Raw genomic sequence first — 26,813 nt, forward strand, 5'->3', positions numbered from 1 at the left:
CTCCAAGGGAACTGGAGATAAACCCAAGCCCTTGAAAGGCTGTACACTTAGGCATTTGCCAGAATACCTCTACTCCTTCTTCAAACCAAAAATCTCAGTTGTCAGAAAATGCTGCATTCCTGAGGGTCACTGAGGAGGATCAGAAACACACAGAAAAAAAAAAATTGCTTTCAAAATGAAATGAATGCAACTGCTTTTCAGAATAGTTCAACTCAGGAATTCCCACCATGAAGGATCCTTGCCTTTGTAGTAATGCAAGCACAGTAATTCAACAAAACACATTTTGAAATCATCAACCAACAAAATTTCATCAGAATCAGACAGTCTCCTATGGCACATACTTCATTTTAAAACGTTTATGAAGATTCTTGAGTGTTTGGGCATTTTTGAATTTTAAATTCCACCATTAAAAACTTATGCAATGCTTACTCTTAGAGTTTTAGATTTACTTTGGTTTTTCATGTTCACATTTCTTGGTGCTACTCTAGCAAGAGTACTTATTTTACCACAGAAACAGTAACTGCTGGCAATTTCTAACATTCTTCCAGGAAACTTAAGAATATTATATGCTGCCTAATCTTCCAGAGGGAGATTTTAAATATTCTGGCTAACTATATTACTAACACATGAAATAAGCGTAAAAAAAATACTCTCCTCTGCAACAACTTATAGAGAAGCTGGAAGAGGGAGCTGGGGAGGCGGGGGCGGGGGGGAGCGGGAAACAACTGAAGGTTTGCTAACCCAACACCAAAGAAGTCGATACAATTTCAAATGGCTAGTGTTTGATACTCTCTAATAATCCCATTACAGCACGAGTCATGCCACAGTGGTAAACAGAAGCATTCAAAACTGTGATTACCAAACATGCGAATGCTATAGGCAAGGTGAGAAGTTCAACAGTTGAGATGACTGCAGACTACACAAGCAGAATTCAAAGCAGCGTGTTTGTGCCAGAGGTAGAATATTTAACTAGTACTATTCAGAGCACTGAAGGCGATTCATCAACAGCAAAAGACGACAACAACATCATGTTCAAGCCAGAAAACTGAAGACGACATTTTGTCCTCTTGGCGGCTAAAAGTTTTAAGGTAGATTGAAGCCAGTGCTTGTTGAGGTATCATCCTTTTTATAGGCAAGACATCTGCAAGACAGTAAGATGGTCCATGCCATCTTGGATATCTACATTGTTTTGTGTTTCTTGACTTTACCTGGGTAACTGCTGAATGAGACACGGCTGGTGCTAGTGTCTGGATCAACTATATTGAAGTTCCAATGCTTATATATTCTCAGCGTGGCAGCATATGTAAACCAGCTGGAGTGGGCAAAATATATATTCTCATATCCTGGTAGAACCTGGAAAACAGAAGCAGAAAGATGAATAATTTCAGACCCTACTATAGTCTGCATGTTTTGTACTTGATAGAAACTGGGAGAACAACTTGTTTTAAGTAGTTTGATTAATTGCATTGTTCAAGAAGGAGCAAATTCTTGTGCTTTTAACTGTGTACTTAACAATGAATTTCTGAAACCTCTGGAAATAATTCTTGCCCATGTGTTGTTTTCAAATAATTAGTTGTTATTTTTCAAAATTAAGCAGCTTAGGGTTTTTTGGGACACCTGCATCACATGGTATGTTTTATTTCCCCGGCTTCCTCTTGAATACTTGTATTTACACATTCAGATCAGCTCTCTGCAAACATACCCAACATTAATTTAGAACATGCTGTTTCTGTGAAAATGCCTCTGGGGGACTTTAAAATATGGAAGCAAATGCAAGTAAATTCATTTTGAAAAGGTAAATATATATTGATAGTACATCTTTTCAAAGTATTTTCCTGGTTCTAAGATTTGTTGTTAGCTCAGAAACCTCTTGCTATAGGCAAATGCTTCTCAATTTAAGGTGAGTATTGTTGCTCTGGGATACATGGAGTCTCCATACGCTGACTAGATCCTTGATAATTTTAACTGAAAAAATTAATTGCCACCATGATTATCAGACACTTATCTTAAAAGCATTTCTTCTGTCATTACTCCTATTGGAAAGCCGTTCCACAGTATCACTGTTAACCTTAGATAACATCAGCCACTTGCACCCATTTGTTCTTGGGCTAGCACTGTCCTTTACTTTAAGTAATCTTCTTACTTAAAGAAGAAGTTTAAGTAATTAAGAAATTACTTAAAAAGTTTAAGCAATCTTCCTCCCTTCCTCCCTGCTTATTTGCCCAATGCGTTTGTAGACATTCACAATACCCCCTTTCAGACTTCACTTGGATAGGTGAAACAAGTTACCCTCTTCCAGTCTCCTCTCCATGGTAGTTCCCCATTCCCTAGTAATTCTAGTAGCTTTTCACTGTCAATCTCTGTGGTTTTGCTTTGGTTTGGTTTTTTCCCTGCCCTCGAACACAAGTGAGCAAAACTGGACCCAGTATCCTGTGGAGGCACAAATGACAACTGCATAAAAGCACCTTGATTGACACGAGTCTTTTTATGCACATGCAACATAAACAATGAAGACTCCAGAAATGCAGATTCATGACACTGCAAATCAACACAGTCACTGGAGATGAAGTTCTTGGTGCTCACCTTGATGAGCGCAGAGCAGTGACCCATATCCCACTGATACTTCCCATGGCTTCCTGGCTCCACGTTGCATTGTCCACTCCGTGCAGAATACTCAAATAATGCAGGAATGAGGTCCAACAGGTCTCCAACTGCATTCAGAAATTGGACATCAAAGATGCTCAGTGGCTGAGGAAAGGAAGAAAAGAGACCACATAAAGCACTTTCAGACAAAGAAGCATCAAGACAGTCTCAGCCGTTAGAATTTTTCTTTTGCTCTCAAAGGAAGCTCTTACATGGTCTATGAAATACCTGCTCACCAGGCACTTAGGTACCTTTAAGGGTCTGGCCCTTGTAGTGGCATTACCAATGCAACATTTCTGAAGAAAAAAGGAGACGCTAGCCGTAACTTAAGAAACTTTTGTGTGTCTTTGCAAACAGCATACCAATCAGTCTGCTGTTACTGTTACACTGGGGTAAGATTTCAATTTTTTTTTATCTAGATGCCCTTGAAGAGCTTTACATTAACAAACACTCTTGGGAGTTTTCGGATTTTTATAAAGACTGCGATTTAAGACATCCTCAGGACTGAGGAGGAGGAAACAAACGAGGGAAGCAAGATATGTTAACAATACTAATGAAGTATGGAACTAGCTGAAGAGAGGAAGTCAGTCAAAAGGCACTCCGCTATGCCACATGCTTGCAAAAACCCTTTATGGTTAGAACTAGCCAGGGTTAGCTACACACAGCTCGTTGTGCAACACACTCTTCAGAACCTTCTCTTAATTGGCCTCTTCAAAAATAAGAGCTTAACAGTTGTCTAACCTCAACTTCCAAAAACCATTTTCTGAATCTTTCCTTTTCTTGCTTGCACCATGCCTTTAGTTAAGGCAAGGCTTAAGGAAAAGAAGTCAGAAGACACATCACTGTAGGGCTATGAATAGTAATTTTAGAATGGGACAGAATCATATAGCAAAGAAACACATCGCTTGCAATATAAATTGCTGTTATTAAACCATATAGCTGACCTCTCTACAAACCCCAATAAAGGGGAGACAAGGACATGGAAAAAAGAAATCATGGCAAATCCATTTACTTTTTATTCAGAAGGCTGAATTCTGTATTATCCATCTGCTCTTTTGGCAGAGAGAATAACCAACAGGAAAACCAAAAATAATGTAAACTCTAGTCCATATATCCCAGGGGAAGGAATTAAACCTTCCCACAATGCTTACCAAGACAAGTGAAAGAAATAAGCCATTCTCACAACTAAAACCATGCATCGCAGAAGGCCATAACAGCAGCTATAGTTTGAAGAAGAAATCCAAAGCAAACTTTCATATATGTTACATTGCTTTAGCTCATCATGTTTTTGCTCTAAAAACCCAAACCGGGAGCAGCAAAGGCCACAACTGATAAACATCAAGAGATGTTTTTAATGTTTGGATGGTTTTAAGCAACTCAGTGGTATGAATCATTTACAAGACCCAACAAGTGCTATCTCACTGGAATCCATATAGAGAGACTTAGCACTGTTTCAGAACAATTTTTCCCCATCCAGTTGCACTTAAAGGTCTGCAAGCCCACCACACAATAAGGAGAAGCTGTTTTCCAATGTCCAATTTATACAGGCATTACTGTACAGTACCACCAGGAGGGGAGCAAACAGGATTGCATATGAGAATGCTCAGCCAGCCCTGAGACATTTTAATTGTACTTGCCATCCATTTGGCAAGTACATATTCTCCTCCATGAAATCTGCCTTCATTGCAACATCTACAGGTAGCTACACTGATACTGCTGCAGCATCACTTGAAATTGCCTGTATATTTTTTAAAAGTTTCACATTTCTGTGCTATCTTACAGTCATTTCAAGTCAAAAATTCAGTAACTACTAGGAAGTCCATTGAAGCTAGAACAAAGGTGCCAAGCAAGGAAACTATCAGAACTATATGCATAGAAAGGCGGCCAGAGAGCAGGAGGAAAGACCCACTCAAACGAAGAAGCAAAGGTTATGTAAATTCCTACGGCTCCACTGGGTGAGATTAGGCTGCCAGCTCCCAAAGCCAGCCAAAATATCAGAGAAGTAAAAGAGGAACTATGTTATTAAGTACCCACTAGGGTTCTGTTTTAATTCCCCTTTTCAGGGGCAAGCAAATTTTTTTCCAGTTTATTTCCAAGAACTCATTGCTCTGCTTGGATAAACCTGGTTTTGCATTTAAGATTGTCTGATGCTCAGTGACATCACACAGTGCATAGAGGTTCTCTGGAGTCTCAGTAGAACAATGCATTCAAACAGAAGACTTGGGTGTCTGCAATGCAGGCCAGATCTGGGAATTTCAGGAGTGGTCTGAGGCATGTGCCACAAGGCTCAGCGCCCCAGTTTGGGAATTACTACAGCCTATTTCCAGGATATATGGAGAAGTCTTCTCTGGGAGGAGTTAATCAGTGTCCATCAGCAAGAATTAGACCAAAAAAAAAAACAGGTGTGCATCATAACAAGTGCATAATGTAGGGCATATTACAACCTTTTGTAATCACCTTCTCCCATCTCACACAGCAGTGTCAGGAAAACTCCTCGCATGCATGGTTTACATCCTAAAGAAGAGTGAATGAATGAGCTAAACTGACAAGCGGAGAGGCGGTATAGCCACAAGAAGTCTTTTTGCTAGAATATGTGGCTCCTCCTCTGGGGTACTGTCCTGAATAGCAAAAAAGAAATCACATTGAATTTGAGTTACATCAGCTGTAAAGAAAAATAAACTTAGAAAAGGGAGCAGATAGGAGAGAACCAACTTAAAGGCTTCTCTACATGGGACATTAAAATAGACGTTATTCTGTAATAATTGTTTTCCAGTAACTTCCCCATGCGTGAGCATTCTCAATATAAAATAAGGAAGTACAAATAGAGAGCTGTCCTAGAATCATTGTACTACTTAAACCCTGACACCTCCTTATTCAAGAGTAATTTCCCTGTGTAGACAAGCCCAAGATTAATCACAGCGTTGGTAGAGCATTAGGCAGATGAAAAGGCTTAATGTTCTTTGAGTGCCCCTCCTTCAGAAATTGTCTTGACAAAAGGGTTGGGTTTGTTTACTGGATATAAAATGTTGCTAAACCAGACAGAATAATGTCACACTTTAACATAAAAATGTATTCAGATTTTGACATCATTCTTAATGATACCTGTAAATATCAAATTCAAAATACAGAATTTTACAATATACATTGCCTTCACACAGGTCTCAATGGAAGCACCTACCTAAAGCCCTGCAGGAAACCAGACTTCATGCAATTAAAAAAAGTTTAGAACAGTACACTACAAAAACATATGCTTCATTCATATAGGGATAAAAAAAAATATGTACTAGTACTACTATCCAACAATTCAGAGTCCACACCAAATTTTCTTTCTGTAGTAAGGCTCAGTTATTTGTGGCAGACATAATACAGTATTCAAGTGAAGTAGACCTGAAGTTTAGGGGAAAAAGGAAAAAGGGAACATTTCGGAGTGGCCAGTGCGCTCATAATCCAACTCTCGTTTAAGCACTATATGGATTCAGCATAGCTTCAAACTACCACGCGTTGTACAGGACAATGGAAAGTCAGATCTTTTCACTTGTCTTCCTCAAATAAGTGCACATCAACTAATCCACCCAATGCAACACTCCAACTACTTGCAAGTTTGAAAAGGTATGTGTAGTGCTGATAAGAAACCCTGACATATCAAATGTGTAGGGGGGTGGAATAAAAAAGGAAAATAAAACCACCACACAACCCACACAAGAGATATTCTCAATATTTCTAATGTTCATTACCACCACGAATACAAACTACTGCACCACTAGAGATCAAAAGATAAACTTATTCCCGATGATAATAATCCTAAGACAATACATGTATAGAAAGGATTCTTTTAATGAATGAAACAAAAAGTAGTATCTACCAAAGGAAAGAGGGAAGAAGAGACTTTCAAAGTACTTTAAGGAAAACATGCAATAGGAACGAGATTTTCGTTTAAAAACATGCTGAATTTGTTGTGGGGGCTTTCAGTAACAGGTTTAATTATTTTTAAGGTGAGAAATGAGTAATGGAAATAGTAAATACTTGTTACTGCAGTTGCTGCCCAAAGAAAGATCAAAACAACATTGGATGAATTGAACCAAAGTATAATACTTAGAAATAAGAAAAAAATAATCTATTAGGTGAATTTATTTGCCAAGCATTCTACTTACTAACAATCTAAGTGATTAAATAAAAGAACCTTTTAAAACTTCTTATAATATGTACTGCAAGAGCAAAGTTGAAAACAGCCTCTTTGGAGGGCAGATGTTCTTTAATCACAAGGAATAAGTAAGATACTGTTGGTCTTCTCGGGGGTTTGTTTTGTTTTGTTTGTTAGTTTAGTTTTTTTTTTTTTTAAAGTGCCAACAGTTTACAGAAGCTGGGTTAATTCTCAGATAAGTGGATGTGTCAAAGCTAGAATACTAGTCAGTAAGACTGCATCTGCACCTGTTTTTACTGTCTGTCTGTCTAAGCTCAGAGCAAGAATCTTCAAGCTCTTCATTTCCTGAAGGGGATCCTAACAGCAATAAATATGTACACAAATAGCACTGTTGTAGCCTAATCTCCCAAAAGTATTTGAAAAGTAGCATGGTATCCAACAAAGTGAACTGCATGTACTTTTGCAGAGCTGTCAGGTATCATGTTGATGCCAAGGAAAACCAAACATGTAGGTGCAAAAGCAGGTGTCCAAACTGTACTCAGAGGCAAGAGGCTGATGTTAACTTACTGGCTCTGGCGAACAGAGGAACCTGCAGCACTATCTCAAGTGAGAAATACCTACATGGGAAAAATTTTTGCTTTTAATAAAAAGACATGGATCCCAACATAGGTGATAATGCCAAAAGCTAAAATTGTGAATGGCATAGGGAGGAGTCGAAATAAATCCCACCATCTGCTCCAGGCACATTTGGGAAAAGAACTATATATATCCACTGCATATAATTCAAAAATAGAGGACACAGATATTTCAGACTGAACCACATATTTGAACTTTCACTAAATGCACCATTTTTATACAGGCGTGCTGATGAAATACCTGAACAGAGGATTAAGAATGACTTGGTCACTTCAGAGGTCAGTGCTTTTTAGTATCAAATACACAGTTAAATAAGTAAGTATCAGGGAATACACGTTGCAGGTAGGACATGCCTATTATAAAGAAATAGCTCAGGCACAAACTAGCACTTTCCTCTCCCCCCATCTGAATCTAAAGAATTCTGAAGCAGCCAAAAAAAAGGATGAGCTTTGCAGGGCTCTTCAGAATACAGGTGTTATGAAAGGGAATTAATGAGTTATTTTCCTAGAAAGTCAAGGTTTCTTAGTATCTCTCCTGTAACTCGGGCCCATCAAGATGGATCCTTCCATTATTGTGAACAGTCTTTTCTTTTAGTTTGAGCCGATTCCCCATTCATGAAAGCCCTAGAGCAAGTTCTGCGCAAGAAAGAGATGTGCATTTTACTAAAACCCAGCTGTTTATTATTTAGCACTCCCAACTTGTCTAAATTCTTGATATGGTTAAACCAAGACAAAAGGGGTCAACTACAATTACTCAAGTCCTCCCTCTGACACTGAGAAACCTCTTGGACATTAGACTTAAGGACAGCATTGTAATTACAATAGCTCTACTGGAGTTAAAGGAGCTCTGCTATTGCACACAAGCTGATGATCCAGAACACAATTCTAACTGAATTAAAAAAAAAAGGAAAAAGGAAAAAAAACAGAAACAACAAAAAAAAACATACCCCATTTGGCCTGCCACAGCGCTGACAATATATTTTGTAATGGGAGACTTAGAAGACAGAAAAGGAGAAGACATTTAGCAACATAAAACATACTGCAAAATGAAGAGGCTTTAAGATTTGAAATCTGATGCTTGGAAATAAGAATGAAATCTTTAATACACTCCCTACATGCTGATTCATGCTTTTGCAGCTACTCTTTATACCTAGAGGGTCATTTACTCAATAACAATTGTAAAGTGACGACAGCAAGTGCTTTAGAAGTGTCTGTCCTTCCAACATTCAGGGGGAATACACGTGGATACAAAAGCCACCTCCAATCTAATCAGCACATGAGCGCCCAGGGTTCCAAGTCCAGTGCAAGGGATCTGTGGTGACATACCCAAGTGCTCAGTCACATAATCTACATCAAATAGCCACTGAAATTTTTGTACAATGGCATGCAGAATGACTACTTGCCACTAATTATCCTTTTTTTTTTAATTATCAGATTCCCTTCTCCCATCTTTGTCCTCTGACATCCCATCCCCAGCTACTGAAAAAGAGATGCAGTAATCTTACTGTTTGTTTGTGTAGTTTAGCCCACTCGAGGGCTCCCATGTACAGACCATCCAACTGTGCAATAATATAGCCAGCATGCCTCCAAAAGGGGTCATCCTTATTATTTCTGATTTGTTGTCTTGTCCATTGATCTTGTTTCCTGCAGAGGAACAAACAGGTTGGGGTTTTCTTGTTTTTGTTTTAGAGTATAATTAATAATGCAGGGAAGGGACAAATGTATTTTGACCCAGATGATCCAACCTTCCTAGTGTTTTGAGACAAATCATGTTTTGGAAGTCCTGCAGCCATAAATGTTATATCCTCTGGGTATAAATGTTCAAATCCATGCAACATACCCTACAGTAGTGTGTCTCTACCAGACTTTAGTATCAAAGAAAGAGTTGGACTCCACCACTGTGGGGGACCCTGCTACATCAGATCTAGAATACCCTCACAGTCAGTAAAGAGACAAACATTTGATAGGTCAGATGAACCATTCCCTTTTAAATGCCTATTTAAGGATAAAATATACTGACCTTTGAAGAGCCTATTTCTCTCCCCTACATACAAGTGCAATGAAGGCGTGCTGCTGTCAGTCCTCAAACACTGCCTAAGAACCATTGCTATCCTCCTCTGAGGAAAAGGTGGGAGGCCAAACACAACCATCCCAAATCCATGTGCCAAATCCAATCAAGAGGCTACTAGCCAAATAACCCAGGTTTAGAGCATGAGGCAACACAAGCTGAACAGGCCCTAAGGCAAGAGCAGCCAACATTATAAGGATCTCCCAGAGTTCCCTCCTTTGCTGTGCACAAAGGGCCACAGAAGAACCACAGTTGTTAGAGTAAGTCGGGACCAGATTACAGCCTCTTCCATCCTCCTGTATCTATCCATCCAGCATTATGTACGGCAGCAAAAAATGGGAGAATGAACCTGGCAAGGAAGCAAACTCTTCCAGCAGTCTATGGGTGACAAAACCATCCAGATTCAGCTTTCTGGAAGTAACAAGATGCAAGAAGTATGTCAGAGGAAACAGGGTTATGGTCAGAGATTCAGAGCTAAAGACTTTCAGGACAACGCAGCAGCCCATATTGCAAGACTGCTATTAAGTAAAGCAGCGATGCAGGAGTCCAGGATATAGGCAACAGCAAAATGATGCAAGGCCACCTAGTTTTTCCCCCATCCTCCAACAATGCAACTTCGGGGATACAGCTGCAATGCTGAGCCATTCTGGAAAAAACCCCATACACATTGATATGGTAGCTAGCCCATTTTTCCTCACAAGGAGGACAGCAGTGCTGAAGAATGATAGTAAGGGAGCACTATGATTTTTTTTTTTTCCTCTTCTTTTTGGATAAGCTAAAACCAATCAACTTTATATATGTGCACCAGCAACAGAATTAGTCAGATATATAACCCCTTGCGGAAAGCACAAGACAAGGGAAAGAGGGAAAAAATAGTCCCCAGAAATGACCAAAGTTTCACAAAAGTATTTGTAATGGAAGAAAACATAAGTCTAAGGAGATTTAAATAAGCGGTAATCACAGTTGAGTTTCCCAGTACCTGGCCTGGTTCTTCTCCCACTTGTAGTTTCCCACCAGTGTAGCTGCATTATTTGAGCAGAATTACTTTTGACTTACACAGCTGAAGAGAAAAGGGAATCAGGACTTTTGTGATTAGAACAGAATTTACGTCAGTGGTAGAATAAACAAAATGCTAACCTAACAGAGGAAGGAAAGGATACACAGTGCTAAAAAGATTAAGGTGCCAAGAGACCACACTGTTCAGTGTAACATTCAAAATACCAGCTTTTTTGAAAAGGATTTTGAGTAGAATGACATTTAGAATTCATTGGCATTATTCCACACCCCTTTGTAGCAATGGTTTTAAACATTTCTTTGAAAGAATCAGAATTAGGGAAGGGCATATGCCCTTCTTCATGTATGTTTAGAATTTTTTTTCATACTAATGGCGTTCAGAGGGAAAGGAAGCATGTATTTTCTTTAGCCCATAAGGAAGAGAATAAAAAACCCTCGAAAATTCTGTCACCCTCCAACCCCAAGTCTTGAATAATTTCTTTTCTAATAACTAAATACATACGCCATAAAATTCTGAACTCCACTTCGAACGGTGGGATTCTTAATTAACTGCGGATACATATTTGCAGCATGGTCATACATGTGCCTGTAAGAACAAGAGCAGCAGAAGTTATTCTTTTGCATCTTCCTTTCCTTTTGCTTACCAAGGAGGTAAGCAAAGGACCCATTGGTCAGCAAGCATTGATAGACAAGCACCACAGTCCACAAAGCAAGCTTTTCCTAATCACAGAAATTACTTCATATCTTTAATGCATGACAAACAGCAAAGGTAACACAAATGGATTGTTGAAATTTTACTTAAAATAGACAACCTTGCTAATACCTGCTCAAACGGCTGTACAATGGGAAGAGTAGCAAGAATGAGAGTGAACTTCTTTGTGGCAAAACTTCACGTTCAGGGAATGTTTGTAGGCCAGAAGTATCTTGGAAGCCTTAGCACATTAAATTAAATCACAACAAAAATAGTTTACTGGAGAATTATTCTATATGGAACCAAGAAAACACAGAGGTGAGGAGAATATAATTTGCTGAACAGTTGTGAGAGAGAGAATTTCAGCCTGAAATCTAGCAGGTTTTACTTACCATTAACCTTGTTCCTTCCTTAATGATTAAGCTAAATCTCTCTATTTTAAAGAGTGTGTACATTGATCCTATGTGTTCCCACAGAAACTCCCACTCATGCCAGCCCTAAACAGATTCAGCTTGATGGAGACCAAAATTATCGTGATTTTTTTTGTTGAATTCAATTAGCAATTTCATCCCCATTAACTAATAGAAACAAAAGTTGTAGGGGTTTTTTTTGGTTGGTTGATTGGCTGTTTTTTGTTTGTCTTGTTGAAGTGAAGCACTTTACATTTCAAGATGAAATAAATTGCCAAAAATTGCTCAGGAGCCCAAAAGTTAAAATCACCCTTCCATTTTAGCTCAAATGTAATCATCTGATTCAAGCCAAAACAGAACTTTTGGATTTTCTCATTCTGTTAATTTTTTTTCCTATCAATATTTCATAATTTGGATCAAACTTAACCAACATTTTTTTCAGCCACTGAATTAAAAAAAAAAAAAGAAAAAAATGAGTTGGGGAGAGGAATATTTAATTCTAGGTGGAAATCAGCAGAAAATTATTTCGCTGAGGTCTGGAGTTGGTAGAATTACATCAGTCATCAGTAAAATTAGCTCCTACCAAGTGCTGAGAGAAGGAAAACAGAACTAAGAAACAGATACCAGCCTCAAGGAAAGTACATGCCAGCAGGACAAAATTCCCTGTATTAACACTCATAAGGGCAACTTCCTCTGAGAGGGATGCAGACAGGAGCTCTTCCCAGTTTCCCTCAGGGCATAATTTGAGAATACAGCCAGAGATGATTGAATGGTTTGCTGATAATTAGAGAATCATCCATTGACCTTCTCCCCTCTCTTTCTGTCCCCTGCCCCATTCCCAGCTGTTTAAATACTTGATTGCAAGACCCTGCTGCCATATCTCAGCTCTGGTACCATTCTGACTACCAAATCTAATTGTCAGCATACATTCAGACAAAACACTAAACCCAGCAAAAAAAGGGAATATATTTTTCTGGTAGTCTGTAGTTTGAATTAGGTTGTTATGTAGACAGATATGCAACAGAGGTGGTGCAAGAAGGCAGCTCTCTACTGTGTTAGTAAATAAACTGATGCATGAAAGGGCCTGATCAGTGCCAGGGCAGACACAAGTTGGGGGTTTGGATCTGTGGAGGGAGGTGCTGGGGCAAGAGAGGGGAGCATTCAGCAGCTTCACACCATTACACCTTTCATGAAACTGCAGTTATAGTACCAGTTTTAGTTTTAGAGTTTCCTATCTCCAATTTAACACAAAACTACATGCCATAATCATAACCTACTTTTTGAAGAGGACAAGAAAGTTGAAGAGACAGATCAATATTCTCCACCCTTGCAGTCACAAAGAATTTGGCAAATAAAAATCCAAAGTAATTTTAGGAAGGAAATTATAACGTAACATATTCCATTCTACAAGTCAGAGCTCTCATGACACTAAAGAAGAGGAGCAAATAGCACAAGACAGTCCATCTGGCAGATGGTCTTTTAGGGATGAGAACCAGATGAGGATAAAAACAGCCAGGATACTACTCTAATCACTGCCTAGGCCAGGACAGATGATCAGGCTTCCGGGTTCAACCATCAGCTCTACTCTCTTCATTTTGCACTCAGAGGTTTGCAACACAAGGCAGATTTTACAGTAGTAGTATCTTTAAGCTGTGATGACTGATGTAGAGACTGGGTTAGTTCAGAATCAGGGGACTGAAAACAGCTTCTTTAACGGCCTTCCTTCTTGTATATGCTAACAGAGGACATACAATTCCTGGAATTGATTTTTCTTTTTTAAATGCCCAAGGTTATTGAGAATTTTTCCCCTAGTTGCCCTGCTTTTTTTTTTTGGTTGTGGTTTTTTTTTTGGTTGTGGGGTTTTTTGGTTTGGTTTGGTTTTTTTTGCTTTAACAAAGCTTCTATGTGCGTGGCTTGCATGTTTTGTAAGGGTATTACCCTCTGAAGTAAATTGGATCATTATAGTAAGGTAAGGCTTTGCAACTGTTTCTAAGGCCAAATGCAAGGCAATTACAAAGCTGGGACAAGAATTCAAAGTCTGAAAACAGCAAAGCAGAGCCCTGCTTCTTCAAATTAGAGAGGAAGATGACAGGACTCAGGTCAGCTGAGGTTATATCAGAAAAAGAGTACAATTAACCTTGCTTCAAATTTAAATACTGCTCTTAGGCACCTGGCATGCCCCAATTGGAACTGATGAAAAGTACGTGCTTAACGTCACGGATTTGGATGTGTTCTGCCATTCCCCAAGTAAAGTGAGGCCTCATTAACACTTCTGTTTGTAATGGGGGAAGAGAATTCACATCCAAGAAAACCGGAGCAAACATCTTTGGCTGGATGATAGGACTGGACCTTACCCAGAGGTGAGAGACTGGTGATAAAAACAAATGTCTGATCTCCAGACACTACAGACACTAGAATTAGATTTATTCCACACCTAACTATGTGTTTTCAAAATAGACAGCTACTATGTGAATCAGGTGCCGACACTAGAAAGATGAATCATGCTCTAGAAAAGGCCTGAGTTTCTACCCTCACTGGTAAAAAGGTCTGACTAACTTAGTTATTGCTTTTTCTATCACAGACTTACATAGCTAGAGTTGAGATTAATTCTTCCCCAGTAATCTGAGATAAAACAGTCCCAGCATGTGTGGGGGTTTTTGGGGGGGACTTTGGGGGGGTGTTTTTTATTGTTTGGGGGTGTGTGGGGGGTGTTTGGGGTTTTTTGTTTTGTTGTTGGTTTTGTTGGGTTTTTGGTTTGGTTTGGTTTTTTGTTTGGTTGGTTTTGGGGGTTTTTTTTGTTTGTTTTTTTGTTTGTTTGTTTGCTTTGTTTTGTTGTGTTTTTTTTTTTAAATCTGGTTGTCTTACATTCTGCTTAGGTTCCTACAAAGGACAAAGCGTACACTTTTAGGAGAGATATTTTGTCACTCTTTTGCTTACATCATGAGGCCCAGCTATGTCTAGAAACCCTCCTTAATGCCCTAAGTGTAATGCAAGAACTGAGCTGGCCGAGAATTCCTGGAGATCTCCAAATTGCAGGCACTGTCAAGCTGGAGCTCTTGCTCACCAGACAGCTTCTGCAGGAACCTATACTTCAACTTGGGATCAGGCTTGCAGTGTATCCTTCCCAATAATGCATCACATCAGAGCTCTTCCTGGTAGGACTTCAGGGTTTCTGCAAAGAGCCACCTTGGGTCATTTCTGCTTCATGGAGTCATGGCCACAAACAGATGCAAGGCAGCTGGAGACCTTGGAGTTGTTCAGGCTGCAGGTTGCAATGTGCTAGAGGGCACTTCAATTACCAGGCATACGCAATGTATTCACACTGGGGGGCTGTGCCTGAGCCACCCAAGGTGCTGCTTGTCCAGGCAAATGACACTCGTGTCTTCGCTCTGGTAGCTAAGTGGCTGCTGACGCAAATAAAGCCTTCACCACAGCCAAACACATTGTTACACTCTTCCTTGTTGTTACCAAGTTTTTAAAAAGGAAGGTTGAGCTGTGTGCAGCTACAGTGGGCACTGATGTCTGCAAAAGCAGAATGAGAGTGTTTAGAGACACCTTCTCATAAAAGAAGTCACAATGGTGCTAAAAAGCTTCTCTGAAGACAGGCTGAATGGGCCAGGCAGTCTGATGGGAATAGAGTTACAGATTGGGAAAGACTGTTTCCTGGTTTTACTTCAGAACACTTGTGTAATTGTCCCAAAGAAAGAACATCTGCCTGCACGTTAATTAGGATTCTGTGAATCTCTAGGCAAGATAAAGAAGAAGAAATGGAGCTCTGAGAGCAATCTTAACATCTGCAAACTTAGTGAGTTCTCACTACTCCTGTGGTTCAGGAAACTGCAAACACTGTATAAGAGGATTCATTAGTTGCAGTTTGCTGAGTAAAAAAATACCAAGGTCATACAGCTAAAACCTGAAGTAATAGGTTCTCCAACTTCTCAAAGGTCAGCGGTGTACATCACTAATTCATCTCTGCTCCTTAGCTGGAGCATTTTCAACAGGTATTCTTAGCTTCAAAGAGAAGCCCTCTTAATCCGAAATAGCTTTACAAGAACTGACAGAAAAAGCTTATATTCGTAACCCCCACTGAGAAATATGCTTCCACTGCTGAAACAGATGCACAATGGGGCAAAGACATAGTCAAAACCCAAATTCAGATGATATGTATAGTATTTGATAGTCATTTTAATGGTGGTAGGCATTTTCAGATTTTGCACTGTCAGAGGATTTCTCAGTGAATTTCCTTAAAAAGTTTCCTCAGAAAAGAGAGGCTTTGGCTACTTCTGGTTTTGCATCTTAAGCCACTCTCACACTTAAAACTCCTTTAAAAACAGTTGAGTTTCCCACTTTGCTTAAAAGCCAAAGTCTCAAACCCTACTTTTCTACATTGATACAAACCCCCAACTTCACTTCCACAGACTAAGATCTCTGTTCATTACTATTTCTGCTATAACCACTTCTCTACAAAGGGCCACTCACTGCTGGAGCTGGTAGCCCCACAGTAACAAAGCTAGGGCTAGGAACCAGCCTCAGTAAGCACCTGACTAGAGAAGGCAAAAGCCTTGAGCAGAATAACTTGTGAGTACCTTCACTTCTGTGAATCTTCACTTAACACCCATGGAGAAAACAAAGGGGAAAAACTCCCTCCTAAGGGAAAAGAGAATTCTAAGCATAGACTAAGACATCAGATAAAGTCCCTGCAGACACTGTTCCACATTCAAACCATGTTTAAAGGAATGGACATATACTTAAGTTTGTTTAAAAGACAGCCAGGAAGACTTATAAATCTACTGTGGAGGCAGAAGGAGAACAGGGTGTAGATTGTTGCTACCAGAACATTACTTGCCATCTAATTGGGCTTAGCATGGATTGGGCTGTCTATGTAGTACGACAAAGCTTAAGTTTAAACACTTAGAGATGAGTACACCCAGGTAAAGCCTTAGCGAAAACGTCTGTTGAGCAATACTCAATTTTAACAATATTCTAAACGTAATGCTAGCATCCCCCAGATTCATACGTAGTTTATATAAACTGACTGAATAGCACATAACAGTAACCTGTCTTGCCAAATAATCCAACAACGTACATCCAGATCTCTCATGTACTTCGTTTCCTTTCCTGCCTGGAGTACAGGTTGTGCACCCAGAACTCTAGGATCTCTTCACTCTTTCCCTCAGAAGTGTTTTGTTATTGACAAATATTACTTTATTGAATTTCCTTTATACTCTCCGGAGACCTAGCTGCCTCTCCAGGAAAGTCTGCTAGAGAGTCACATTAACATATCACATCTTAACTGATCTTAAAATATCTTACTAATTAAACTAATATAATCTTGTCCAGCAGCCACATCTGACAATTGTTCCACAGACAACCTTCCCCTGCTGGCCTGTTCAATGCAGCCAATGAGTATTTATTTTAGTGTTCTGGAAGCAAAGCTGGTGAAGCCAAATTCATGTCACTGCATCCATCACAAGCATCTCCCAACTATTCCCCAGCCATACATCAGAATTTGGGAATTTTTCTTTTCCTATGACTAAGCTGATAGAGGAAAAGATGGAGCTTGTTCAACAACAAGCCACGTGTCATGTACTTAGCTATATCACCAGCTATGTCCTACCAGTTAGTATGTCATAGTGCCATTCTGTCTTCCAACTTAGTCAAGGAAAGAATAGGGTTTGGTTTTGGGGTTGCTTATTTTTTTGGTTGGTTGGTTTTTGGGGGGTTGTTTGTTTGTTTCTAAGAAAAAAAAAACTGTTCTGGATTCATAAAAAGTACAAAATTCTGTCAGTTTTCATAGATCTGCATTGCAGGAGAGATTCAGTCCCTCACCTTCTCTTCAAAGGGCTTTCAGGAGTACACTGACCCTTCTAGACACACACCAGTTTGCCTTCAGGCCTATCAGTATATCAGCATTTTTTTTAATTTGTCCAAGAGAGACTAAACTCCCCATGCTGTGAAGTTTCAGTATCTGCTCCCCAGCAGTTTCTTGACAGTGTTTGGTGAAAAAGGTCCTTAGGGAAGCCCTGCAGCCCTTGTTAGCAACATCTCTCCCTGCCCGATCTGCTCTCAATTGTCTCATCTGTTCTTGGTCAGTCACCTAACTATAGGCTGGGGAGATAGCTATTCTTTCTGCTACCCCTTTTGTAATTATTTAGAACACAGGGCTTACGCACTTCCTTGCACATACGCTATTCTGTGATTACATTACTTAATCAGTAATATAGATACAGTACTCATCTATCTCACCAAGGTGTTAGGAGAACCTGAAGGATGAGAAGGAGAGGGCACATCTTGATACAATAATGAAGATGCTATACTTCATACCTGCTACTAATTAAAGGAACAGCACACAACTGCAAAATGTATGGCTAGTTTAAATGAATGGGAATTAAGGGAAAGGAAAAAATAAACAAACAAAAAAAAACAAGGATACAGAAATCCACTGGAAGAGTCATAAGTTGAGTTGCTTCCCGAGGTACTTACGGAGCTGTGAGATAGCCTTCCAAGAAGCCAGCTGCATACATGATATCTTCATTGCTTAAGGTCTGACTGCCATAGCCTGCTCTGATCTCCAGAACTCCCCAACCTGTTGTCTGTATAGTGTTGTTGTAGAAACCATAGGCATCTCCACTCCTGTCCAGTATATTCTTGACCTGAAGTGTTTTTTCAGCTCTATTCCAGTACACGGTTGCATAGCGGATTTCTATGGTGGAGAAGAAAGGGGACAAGGGAAACAAACAAACATGAGTAGGTATTTCCTATCTAATACTGAAATGTCAAGACAATATTTTGGCAATTTAAAAAAGTTAATTTGAATAAGCTTTCCATCAGGTTTAGTTCTACTATGGAGAGCAACATTAATGTTAACATAATGAAAAGTGGTATGGGAACTAACTGGAGTTTTACCAAGACAAAAGCTTACTGCTAAATAGTCTCATGTTACTCTTCTGGAAATTATCTACAACTCTTTCAGTATAGAGCTCCAACACAGCTGAGTCTTGACATAAAATTCAGAAAGGTATTTCCTTACCTGGCCCAGAAAAAAATCTATACAAATCTTATTGAAAGTAACTTTAGAAGACAGCATGCCTTAGCAACTGCAAAGGATTATAAGCTACTGTTGACTTTGTTTTCCACCTAAAGATTCAAAAGGTTACGAAAGTTTTCTAAACTGTCTTTCTGGGCAACTAATCCTGGAGATGGCATTACCGAACAGAAGCACTAGAACTCAGTGGATCACAGGCTTAAAGAGACAAAAGCACCACAGGTATCCAATCCTTTACAAGACACACAATCCCTATCACCCAGCCAGAACAGAACCGATCCCAAGCATGAAATGAATGGGAAGGAGGGGCACTGGACTGCTCAGAGCTCTGATTGGACTGCTGTTTAATGACACATTCTTCATCAGTTGGGTTTTAATCCTGCTGAGCTGAAGAAAAAAGGCAAGGTAAACTACTTTCCAAAAAAACAAACAAAAAAACCCACCCACCCTACAACTCTAATTCAACTTTTCCTAACATGGGACATGATTACATCAGATCTCTATTCATGACTGATCAAATCACTACTACAGTATTGCAAAGGAAAAGAGTTCAAAAATCATGAGTCAGAGTTCCCAGAATTATCTGAAAAGTTTTAACGGATAAGCTCATAAACACAACTACTGAGAAACCAGCAATGTTTTTATTCCCCTGATCTTCTGCAGTGCGTGGCAACCGGTCCTGCCAGTTTATAGCAAGAAGTTACAATTTGGTTACTACTCCTCACAACAATTCATTTTGTGCATCATGCCCATAACAGCTGCAAAACAGAGAGTTAGATCTAATTCTGGATGATCTCAAACAAAATACTTAGTACGCATGTTATGATAATGGAACTATAAAAAAAGCAATATAATGCCAGCACAATACCTAATGCTCTTCAAAAAGGTCTAAGAAAGATGTTTATGATTAAGCAGCTAGTTTAATTTCAAATTAAGAGCACCCACTTTATTCAGTACTCTAAAACATAACATAAAGAAGCTATTTTTATGAAGAGCCATGACGTACTTGAATAAAAAAGCAAAAATATTTTCCAAGAACCAAACTCTTTCTCCAACTAATCACTTTTTCACATGGCAGTTATTCAGTTACTTTAAGCCAGTTTTCATCTATTTTACCAGAGTGCTGAATAATTGGTGTCATTCAATAGCCAGAAAGCTGTTCTCTCCTAGTGTTCCAGCAAGAATAGCTAAAACTGTTTCTTACTGAGAATCACAGAATGTCTGAGGGTGGAGGGGTCTTCTGGAGGTCATCTTGTCCGACGCCCCTGCTCAAGCAGGGTCACCTAGAGCAAGTTGCCCAGGATCATGTCCTGACAGCTTTTAAGTATCTCCAAGGATGGAGGTTTTTACAACCTCTCTGGGCAACCTGTACCTTGCTTGCTCACCTTCATAGTAAAAAAAGTGTCTCCTGATGTTCAAAGAGAACATCCTGTGTTTCAGTTTGTGCCCATTGCCTCTGGTCGTGTCACTAGGCACAACTGAAAAGAACCTGACTCCATCTTCTCTATGCCCTCCCTTCAAGTATTTTTACACATTGATGAGATCCCCCTTGCACCTTCTCTTCTTCAGGTAGAGCAGTCCCAGCTCTCTCAGCTATTCCTCACACGAGAGATGCTCCAGTCCCTTAATCACCTTCGTAGCCCTTTGCCACACTCTCTCCAGTAGCTCCAGATCTCTCTTGTACTGGCGAGCCCAGAACTGGACCCAGCACTCCAGGCATGTCCATACCAATGCTGAGCAGAGGGGAAGGATCACCTCCCTCAATCTGCTAGCAACACTCCTCCTGATGCAGCTCAGGAGACAGTTATCCTTTTTTCCCCACAAGGGCACACTGGTGGCTCATGTTCAGCTTGGTGTCCACCAGGACCCCCACGACCTTTTCTGAAAACTACTTTCGAAATGGAACTGCACGAGGTTCCAGTCAGCCCATTTCTCCAGCCCGTTGAGGTCTCTCTATATGGCACCACGACCCTCTGATGTATGAGCCACTCCTCCCAGTTTTGTAACATCAGCAAACTTGCTGAGGGTACACTCCGCCCCACCACCCAGATCATTAAGGAAGATGCTGAACAGTGTGGACCACTGGCATACACCACTACTGGCCTCCAGCTAGACTCTGTACCACTAAGCACTATGTCAGTCTTCGTGATGTACTAGAGACACTTCTCATGTGAACAGGAAAAGCGTTAGCAAGAACAGAATTTTAATAGGGAAGGAACTGGGTCCCCCCCCCATTCTATGAATAGAAGTTTTTACATGAATCTCTATTTAGAGATGATGTCATTTCAGGGACTTGGAACACAGTGTTTAAAAACATGTTTTTCATCTGCCAGGTACTGAGGCTATTTAAAGGACTGAGACATGACAGACTTTGGATAACTCTTCAAGCAGCTATAATCTTACTTTTCCGTTGTCTCCTTAACTATCTTCTAGTAATACATGGGTAATTGCTACTTTAGCTTAAGGGTAAACATGGGAATCACTCAGACTGAAAAACTATAAAAAGAAGAGCAGGCTGATAAGCATCATCACTGAAGAGAGCCAAAGGCCATCTTACAAAGCTAAAGCTCACATAAGCAAAGAGGTCAGGGAAAGGGAGGTCCTGTAAAGAAGTGGTGCAAGGGGTCAGCGCAGAACACAGCTAACCTGTCCAGCAGTAAAGGGGAAGGCTGATTCCAACCAAGAAGCCCACTGCGGGGCAGAGGAGCAAGAGGCCACGTGCCCAGTACACAAAGACAGCTGAGGAATGGGTAAAAAGAGTAAGAACAAAGTAGAGGAAAAGATGATCTTCTTCCCATCTCTTCAGTAGGCTGTGGAGAGGTGGCAAGTAGTCAAGAGGAACCAGGCAGCTAGGTATTGTTATTAGTGCCCACAGATTAAATAGGTATGTCAAAGAAACTTTCTTCTGCCTAAAGCAAAATAGCCGTTGCTTTCTTTTTTAAAAGGAGGCTGATGCTGGTGCCAGACAGACTGATCTAACACAGGTATTCTAACAGAGCAGGCTGTGTTTCTTTGTTTTATGCTCTGCCAGAGCATGAACACACAGAGCTAGTTTCAAAAGTCAGAACAAACTTTAAAATTACCCTTGGAGTTTGCCCTGCCCCAACTTCACTATACGACAAATTTAAACTGAAGAAAACCAGGACTAGAAGAGGATGGGAGAGAAGGGGAAACATTAAATTACAGGATAATTTGCAACAAACCTGGAGAGGGCTTTAGAGGAACAGCATCAGGGTAGCTATCATAGATGTAGCTTAACAATGATGCTGAAAAAGACCACTTCCCATTACTGATTTTTTTTCCCCCCAACTAATTCACTCATTGTCCCATTTCACCTCATTAATTTTTATGTCAGTTTCTGCAAATCTAATTGCCCTGGTCCAAAGTGTCAAAATACCTACATATGAAAGTGCTATGTTTATTTCAGGGAACATATATATATATAATCATACAGTAATTGTTATAATTTAGAAGGTAAGTCTTTATCTTGCTGCAGTTGGAGTTAAAGCTACAAGCTTACGAATCTGTGTACACTTAAAACACGCTTACACTACAATGTAATTGAAGCATTTGCTATCACCCAGTCTGTTACAATTTTAATCTGCGTTCATCTAAACTAACAGTACTACCTTTGCCAAGAAAACCATGTAGAACTGAAGTATAACATGGAATATAGGTATACAAGAAGCAACTGCGTATTTCCAAACAATCCCTTATGTGTCCTGCCACAACAGGAACCTTGAATAATGCTGGCACTTTTATATTTATTTTTGGAGGGCGAGGCAGGGGCCCTAGCATCTCTTATCCCAGCAGTTGTATTGGTAACTTCTTACATATGACTCAAATGCAACATCTCCACGAATCTACAAATCATCCTTTTATCATCGAAGTTAGACTTCCCAGTGTGTAGCTGAGAATGCTGACAAGTATTTCAGCCTATTGCCTGCTCTCAGGACTCTGAAGAAAGAAAAGACTGTGATAATCTGTGGCTATTCCATAACAGTATCGCTTAGAATAACCTAAATAACAAGCCAAGCCCACTACGATGAATGACTCAAAATCCCTGGGGATAGGGTAGGTCAGCAGAGTCACAGTTCCCCTGTGTGCAACCAGCCAGCCAGGAGAACTGCATCCACCACAACCACCAGTGCACTCTATGGTGGGAGACAGAAGCGAAGTGCAGTGACAAAAAAGCCTGGAAATAAACAAGTGTTCCTTCTCCTTTCTGCAGTCAGTAGGGACAGGGAGAACCTTTCCTCAAATTGCCTGTTTTTAAAGATACATCAGTGCTTCTGTCAAATAAAGACCCAGAAACAGGGACTATAGTTGGCAGAGTGCTGGAATTTGTTCAACAAGTGAGAAGTATCTGCTTTTTGCCAAGATTATAACCTAAATAATAGAAAAATGAAGATATTTCAGCCATGGCTAGGAGGTGGTGGTAGTCCCCTCAGTTTTTAGGCTGAAATGCCAAATCTGTTCTCTGCCTTTTTGGTTCAATACAGGCATTGCCAAGGTTATGTTAAAAGTGGAGCTTGTCTTTTATTTGGTGGCAGCGGGAGAGTGGAAATACGTACATGTTCATGAGAATATAGAGAAAGCAATTAAAGGAAATACTAAGTGAGAGGACTGAGGCAAGATGAAAAAAAAGAAATCAGATGCTGAAGAGGACATGAAAGAGTAGCAGCAACTTGAAAGGAAAGAACAGATCGGACAGAGAAGATGAGGAAGAAGAACAACGAGCAGTACAGCGAGATGGCCCAACGCCATCTAACAAACACAGTATTTGATAACTGCCACTAATATTTATTAAATAAATTACATCTACAAAAATAACACCTGACATGCCTTAAGAATGGCAGTAAAATTTGTTTGGCAATATGCAACAGCTGCTTTTCCTTATGCTTTCCCAACCATAAGTTGTTTTTAAAACATACATATATCTAGATAGACTATTGGACTTTCTAATTAGAGAAATTAACAGAACTCCCTTTTCCTTGCAGATGAAAGAGCTACAAGGTTTGGGGGTGAGAATTAGTATTCCTATTTTTCCTTAATCTGAGAAACAAGCTAACTCAGAAGCCATGAAGCACTGGTTAGACTGCATGTAACTAGCCAAGTTAAGTTAACAACTGTGAGCATCTCCTAATAACAGGAAAACTACTGGCTTCCTTACTAATTTTTATCTATATTTTACATGCTTATTTTTATCTATGGCTTTTCAAAGGTAAAGCGTTTTTTGTAGAGGTGTTCAGATGTACTTTGTAGATTCCACCTATACACTTTCCATGAAATAAGAAAGCTATCACTCCACTATTTCACTGAAAATTAGTTTTGCACAACTTAGAAACAAAAAAAACCTAGCACATCTTCTGTGCACATCTTCTGTTTTCAGTATACCCTCTCCTACAGCTAATGTTCAGTAGTAAAGATCATATTAGCACGGTATAGCATTTAAATATTTCAGGTCAACCATAATAAGGAGCATCTGATGTTTCTGTTCAATTTCGTAATTTGATAGAGCTTGTCCTATTTTCCCATTAAAAATTTTAGAACCATCCTTTTAACTGTTTAAAAAAGGTTGCATACCTCTAAAGTACAACTGAGATTTCAAAATACAGTTATGATTGGAATCCATTACAAAACGAATGTTAAGTACTTCAGGACTTCTTTAGAGATTAGCTTAAACCACACAAGAACTTAACACAAAACCCAGTAATTTTCAATTAAAGGAGTAAATGCTTTCTTGTTCTGCTTGAATATAAGCTATTTGCATTTTCTATTCTACTGGCCTTAATTCATCCTATTTCCTCCTACATTTCAGGTCTAAGTAATTTTTCAATTTGCCTCTAACAGGCCTGTCATTATTTGAAGCCTAATCCCCTGATTTGTGCTTACATGAGAGAGAAGCAATATTCAAATGTGAACTATAAATTACGAGTTTGAGTCTTGCATGTTTTTCATATTCACAAGCATACTTACTAGTAAAGCTTAGCTGATACAGAAAACTTACCAAAACAGTTATAGGTCCCCAGTATAGGTCATCCAAGGAGGAACCAAAATTAATAATTTCACAAGTAGCTTCAATAATCTCATAGTCCCTAAATTTAAGCCACTTTTACCAGAGAACATTCTCTAGAAACAGTTTCTAGAAACGATGAAGAATCTTCAGGGTGTTCAAAATGCTAGAGAACAATGAACCAATTAAGAAAAAAAAAAAACTAGACAATTCACAGTGCTGAAGGCCAAGTTTACTCCATTAAACAGCCTAAAGACATTTTTATTTGCTACTTAGTAGTTTTCTACTAGTACTTCAATTATGATGTGAAGAATCAGTCAGGTATTAGCTGAAACTACTTTATACCCTAAATTTCCTTTCTCTCCCTCTGCATGATTCACAGTTGACCCTTCTTCAGTCCTGCTAATATAATATTAAAAGTTTTTGCCAATTCAGGTAAGATTTGAAAAGTAGATCTCCAAGATGAGGTAGGACCATCAGCAAAATGAGATGCTTGTAACGTTTTGGACATTAAAACAACTGTTACCTTAATTTCTCCTTGTTTTGCGGCAATTAATAAATTAACCAGGAATTTCCTAGAAGATAAACACTGAATCCAGTCCTTAAGTTCTTCAGAATTCATTGAAAGCAGCAGAAGAGGGAGATAGTCTCCTGCTGAGATTTGCTCCCCAACAACCCTACTATTACCATCAGTACAAATGGTATACAGAATTCTCTAATGGGCATTCTGCTCTAAATGGCTGCTATCACTAACTTTTACTGATCCTCCAGAGGCAGCTTGACTTTCACATGCTCCTCACTTGCTCAGCATCTCTTAAATTCCCTCCTTTAGTGACTCCTTTCCCTATCCTTCCAGCTGCTGGTAAACCAGTACACATTGAAATGAAAAAAGAAAAAAATAATAAACCTCTATTCATACCTGACTGGCAAGTCTTTTCTAGCACATAGTTAATTACCACAGTGTGTGTCCACAGGTGCAACATCTCTCAAACATACCAAGCAGAAACTCAATTTTTAAGCAGAAAGCCGAGATTCTACGGAAAACTGTGAAGCTCACCAAAACATGCCATTATGGCATTTGCCAAATTCTGCTTGCATCCAAATCTGACTCTGAAGTTGCAACAAGAATAAAGCTCTAAAATCAGGTGACAGAAAAGCTATAGCAGTCAACAGAAGAAGATCAAAAGTGTTACAAAAGTATCAGTTATTGAATTACCCTAATTGGAGCCTTACAACTTTGACTGAAAATGTATATTATGCAAATATATGATAAAAAACAACCGTGAGCACAAAATTAACATGAAGTGGTGTTTGTACCATAGAAAACAACTTCAATTTTTACGTTAACCAGATATTAGTAAATTACTTACTGTAATGGCAACACAAGTTTATCTACTCAGAAAACATCAGATCATGCATGGGTACGAATTCTGAAACGCAGATGATGACCTATGCCCGCAAACCAGCACTAAAACTCTGTTAAAGAGGCAAGGCGCGGCACGCTGTAGGCCACGGCACCAAAACGAAGTGTCCATCCTAGATGACTCCCGCGCACGCATACTACATTAAAACCCAGCACCGCTGGGCGCTCAAGGCAGCTTCCCATCTGTTAAATTCTTAGTTTGGTTCCCCTCGCCCATTCCGGGAACGGGAAAGACGTTTTGAAAGCATGCAGGAATGAAGTGCCAGCACTTAACACCCACGAGGCACCACGGCCGAGCCTGCCCCAGCCGGCAGGCCACAGGGTGCTCTCGGAGCCAGCCCGTGAGGCAGCCGGGCCCCTCCCCAGTCCCTCCGGGGGGTGGAGGGGGCTTCACCGCCGCGACGGCCCCTGGCACTGCCGGAGGACGAGGCCCCTCGCCGCCTCTCACCCGTTTCCAAGGCGGCATGGGGGGCCTTTCCCCCCGGAGCCAGCCGGGGAGGAGGTGCAGCGAGGAGCTGCTATCCAAGGCGAGGCGCGGAGCCTGGCGGGTCCCCCGGGGCAGGCCCGAACGAGCCGCGCTGCCTCCTCGGGAGCCGCGGCAGAACCCCGGGCCGGGCTCCGCCGACGGGACAACCGCTGCCGGTCGCCTGGCACCCCCGGGGCACGGGGCTACCCTGCTGTCTCCCTCCCTTCCCGCCCGCCCCGGCGAGGGGGCTCCGGGGCGAGG

General features: G+C 40.2%; 1 protein-coding gene across 1 annotated transcript in view; it reads right to left on the minus strand.

The window, feature by feature from the left end:
• PLBD1 (phospholipase B domain containing 1) overlaps positions 1-26,813 on the minus strand; it is a 41,524-nt gene that overhangs the window by 14,545 nt on the left and 166 nt on the right. The window contains exons 2-6 of the mRNA XM_075153250.1: positions 18,086-18,305; positions 11,004-11,087; positions 8,925-9,063; positions 2,584-2,748; positions 1,209-1,353 (exon numbers count right to left, since the gene is read on the minus strand). Of these exons, the coding sequence (XP_075009351.1) occupies positions 1,209-1,353; positions 2,584-2,748; positions 8,925-9,063; positions 11,004-11,087; positions 18,086-18,305 (753 nt within the window). The remainder of the gene's footprint in view (positions 1-1,208; positions 1,354-2,583; positions 2,749-8,924; positions 9,064-11,003; positions 11,088-18,085; positions 18,306-26,813) is intronic.

This window comes from Calonectris borealis, chromosome 1, assembly GCF_964195595.1.
Source record: "Calonectris borealis chromosome 1, bCalBor7.hap1.2, whole genome shotgun sequence".
NCBI classification, from domain to species: domain Eukaryota; kingdom Metazoa; phylum Chordata; class Aves; order Procellariiformes; family Procellariidae; genus Calonectris; species Calonectris borealis.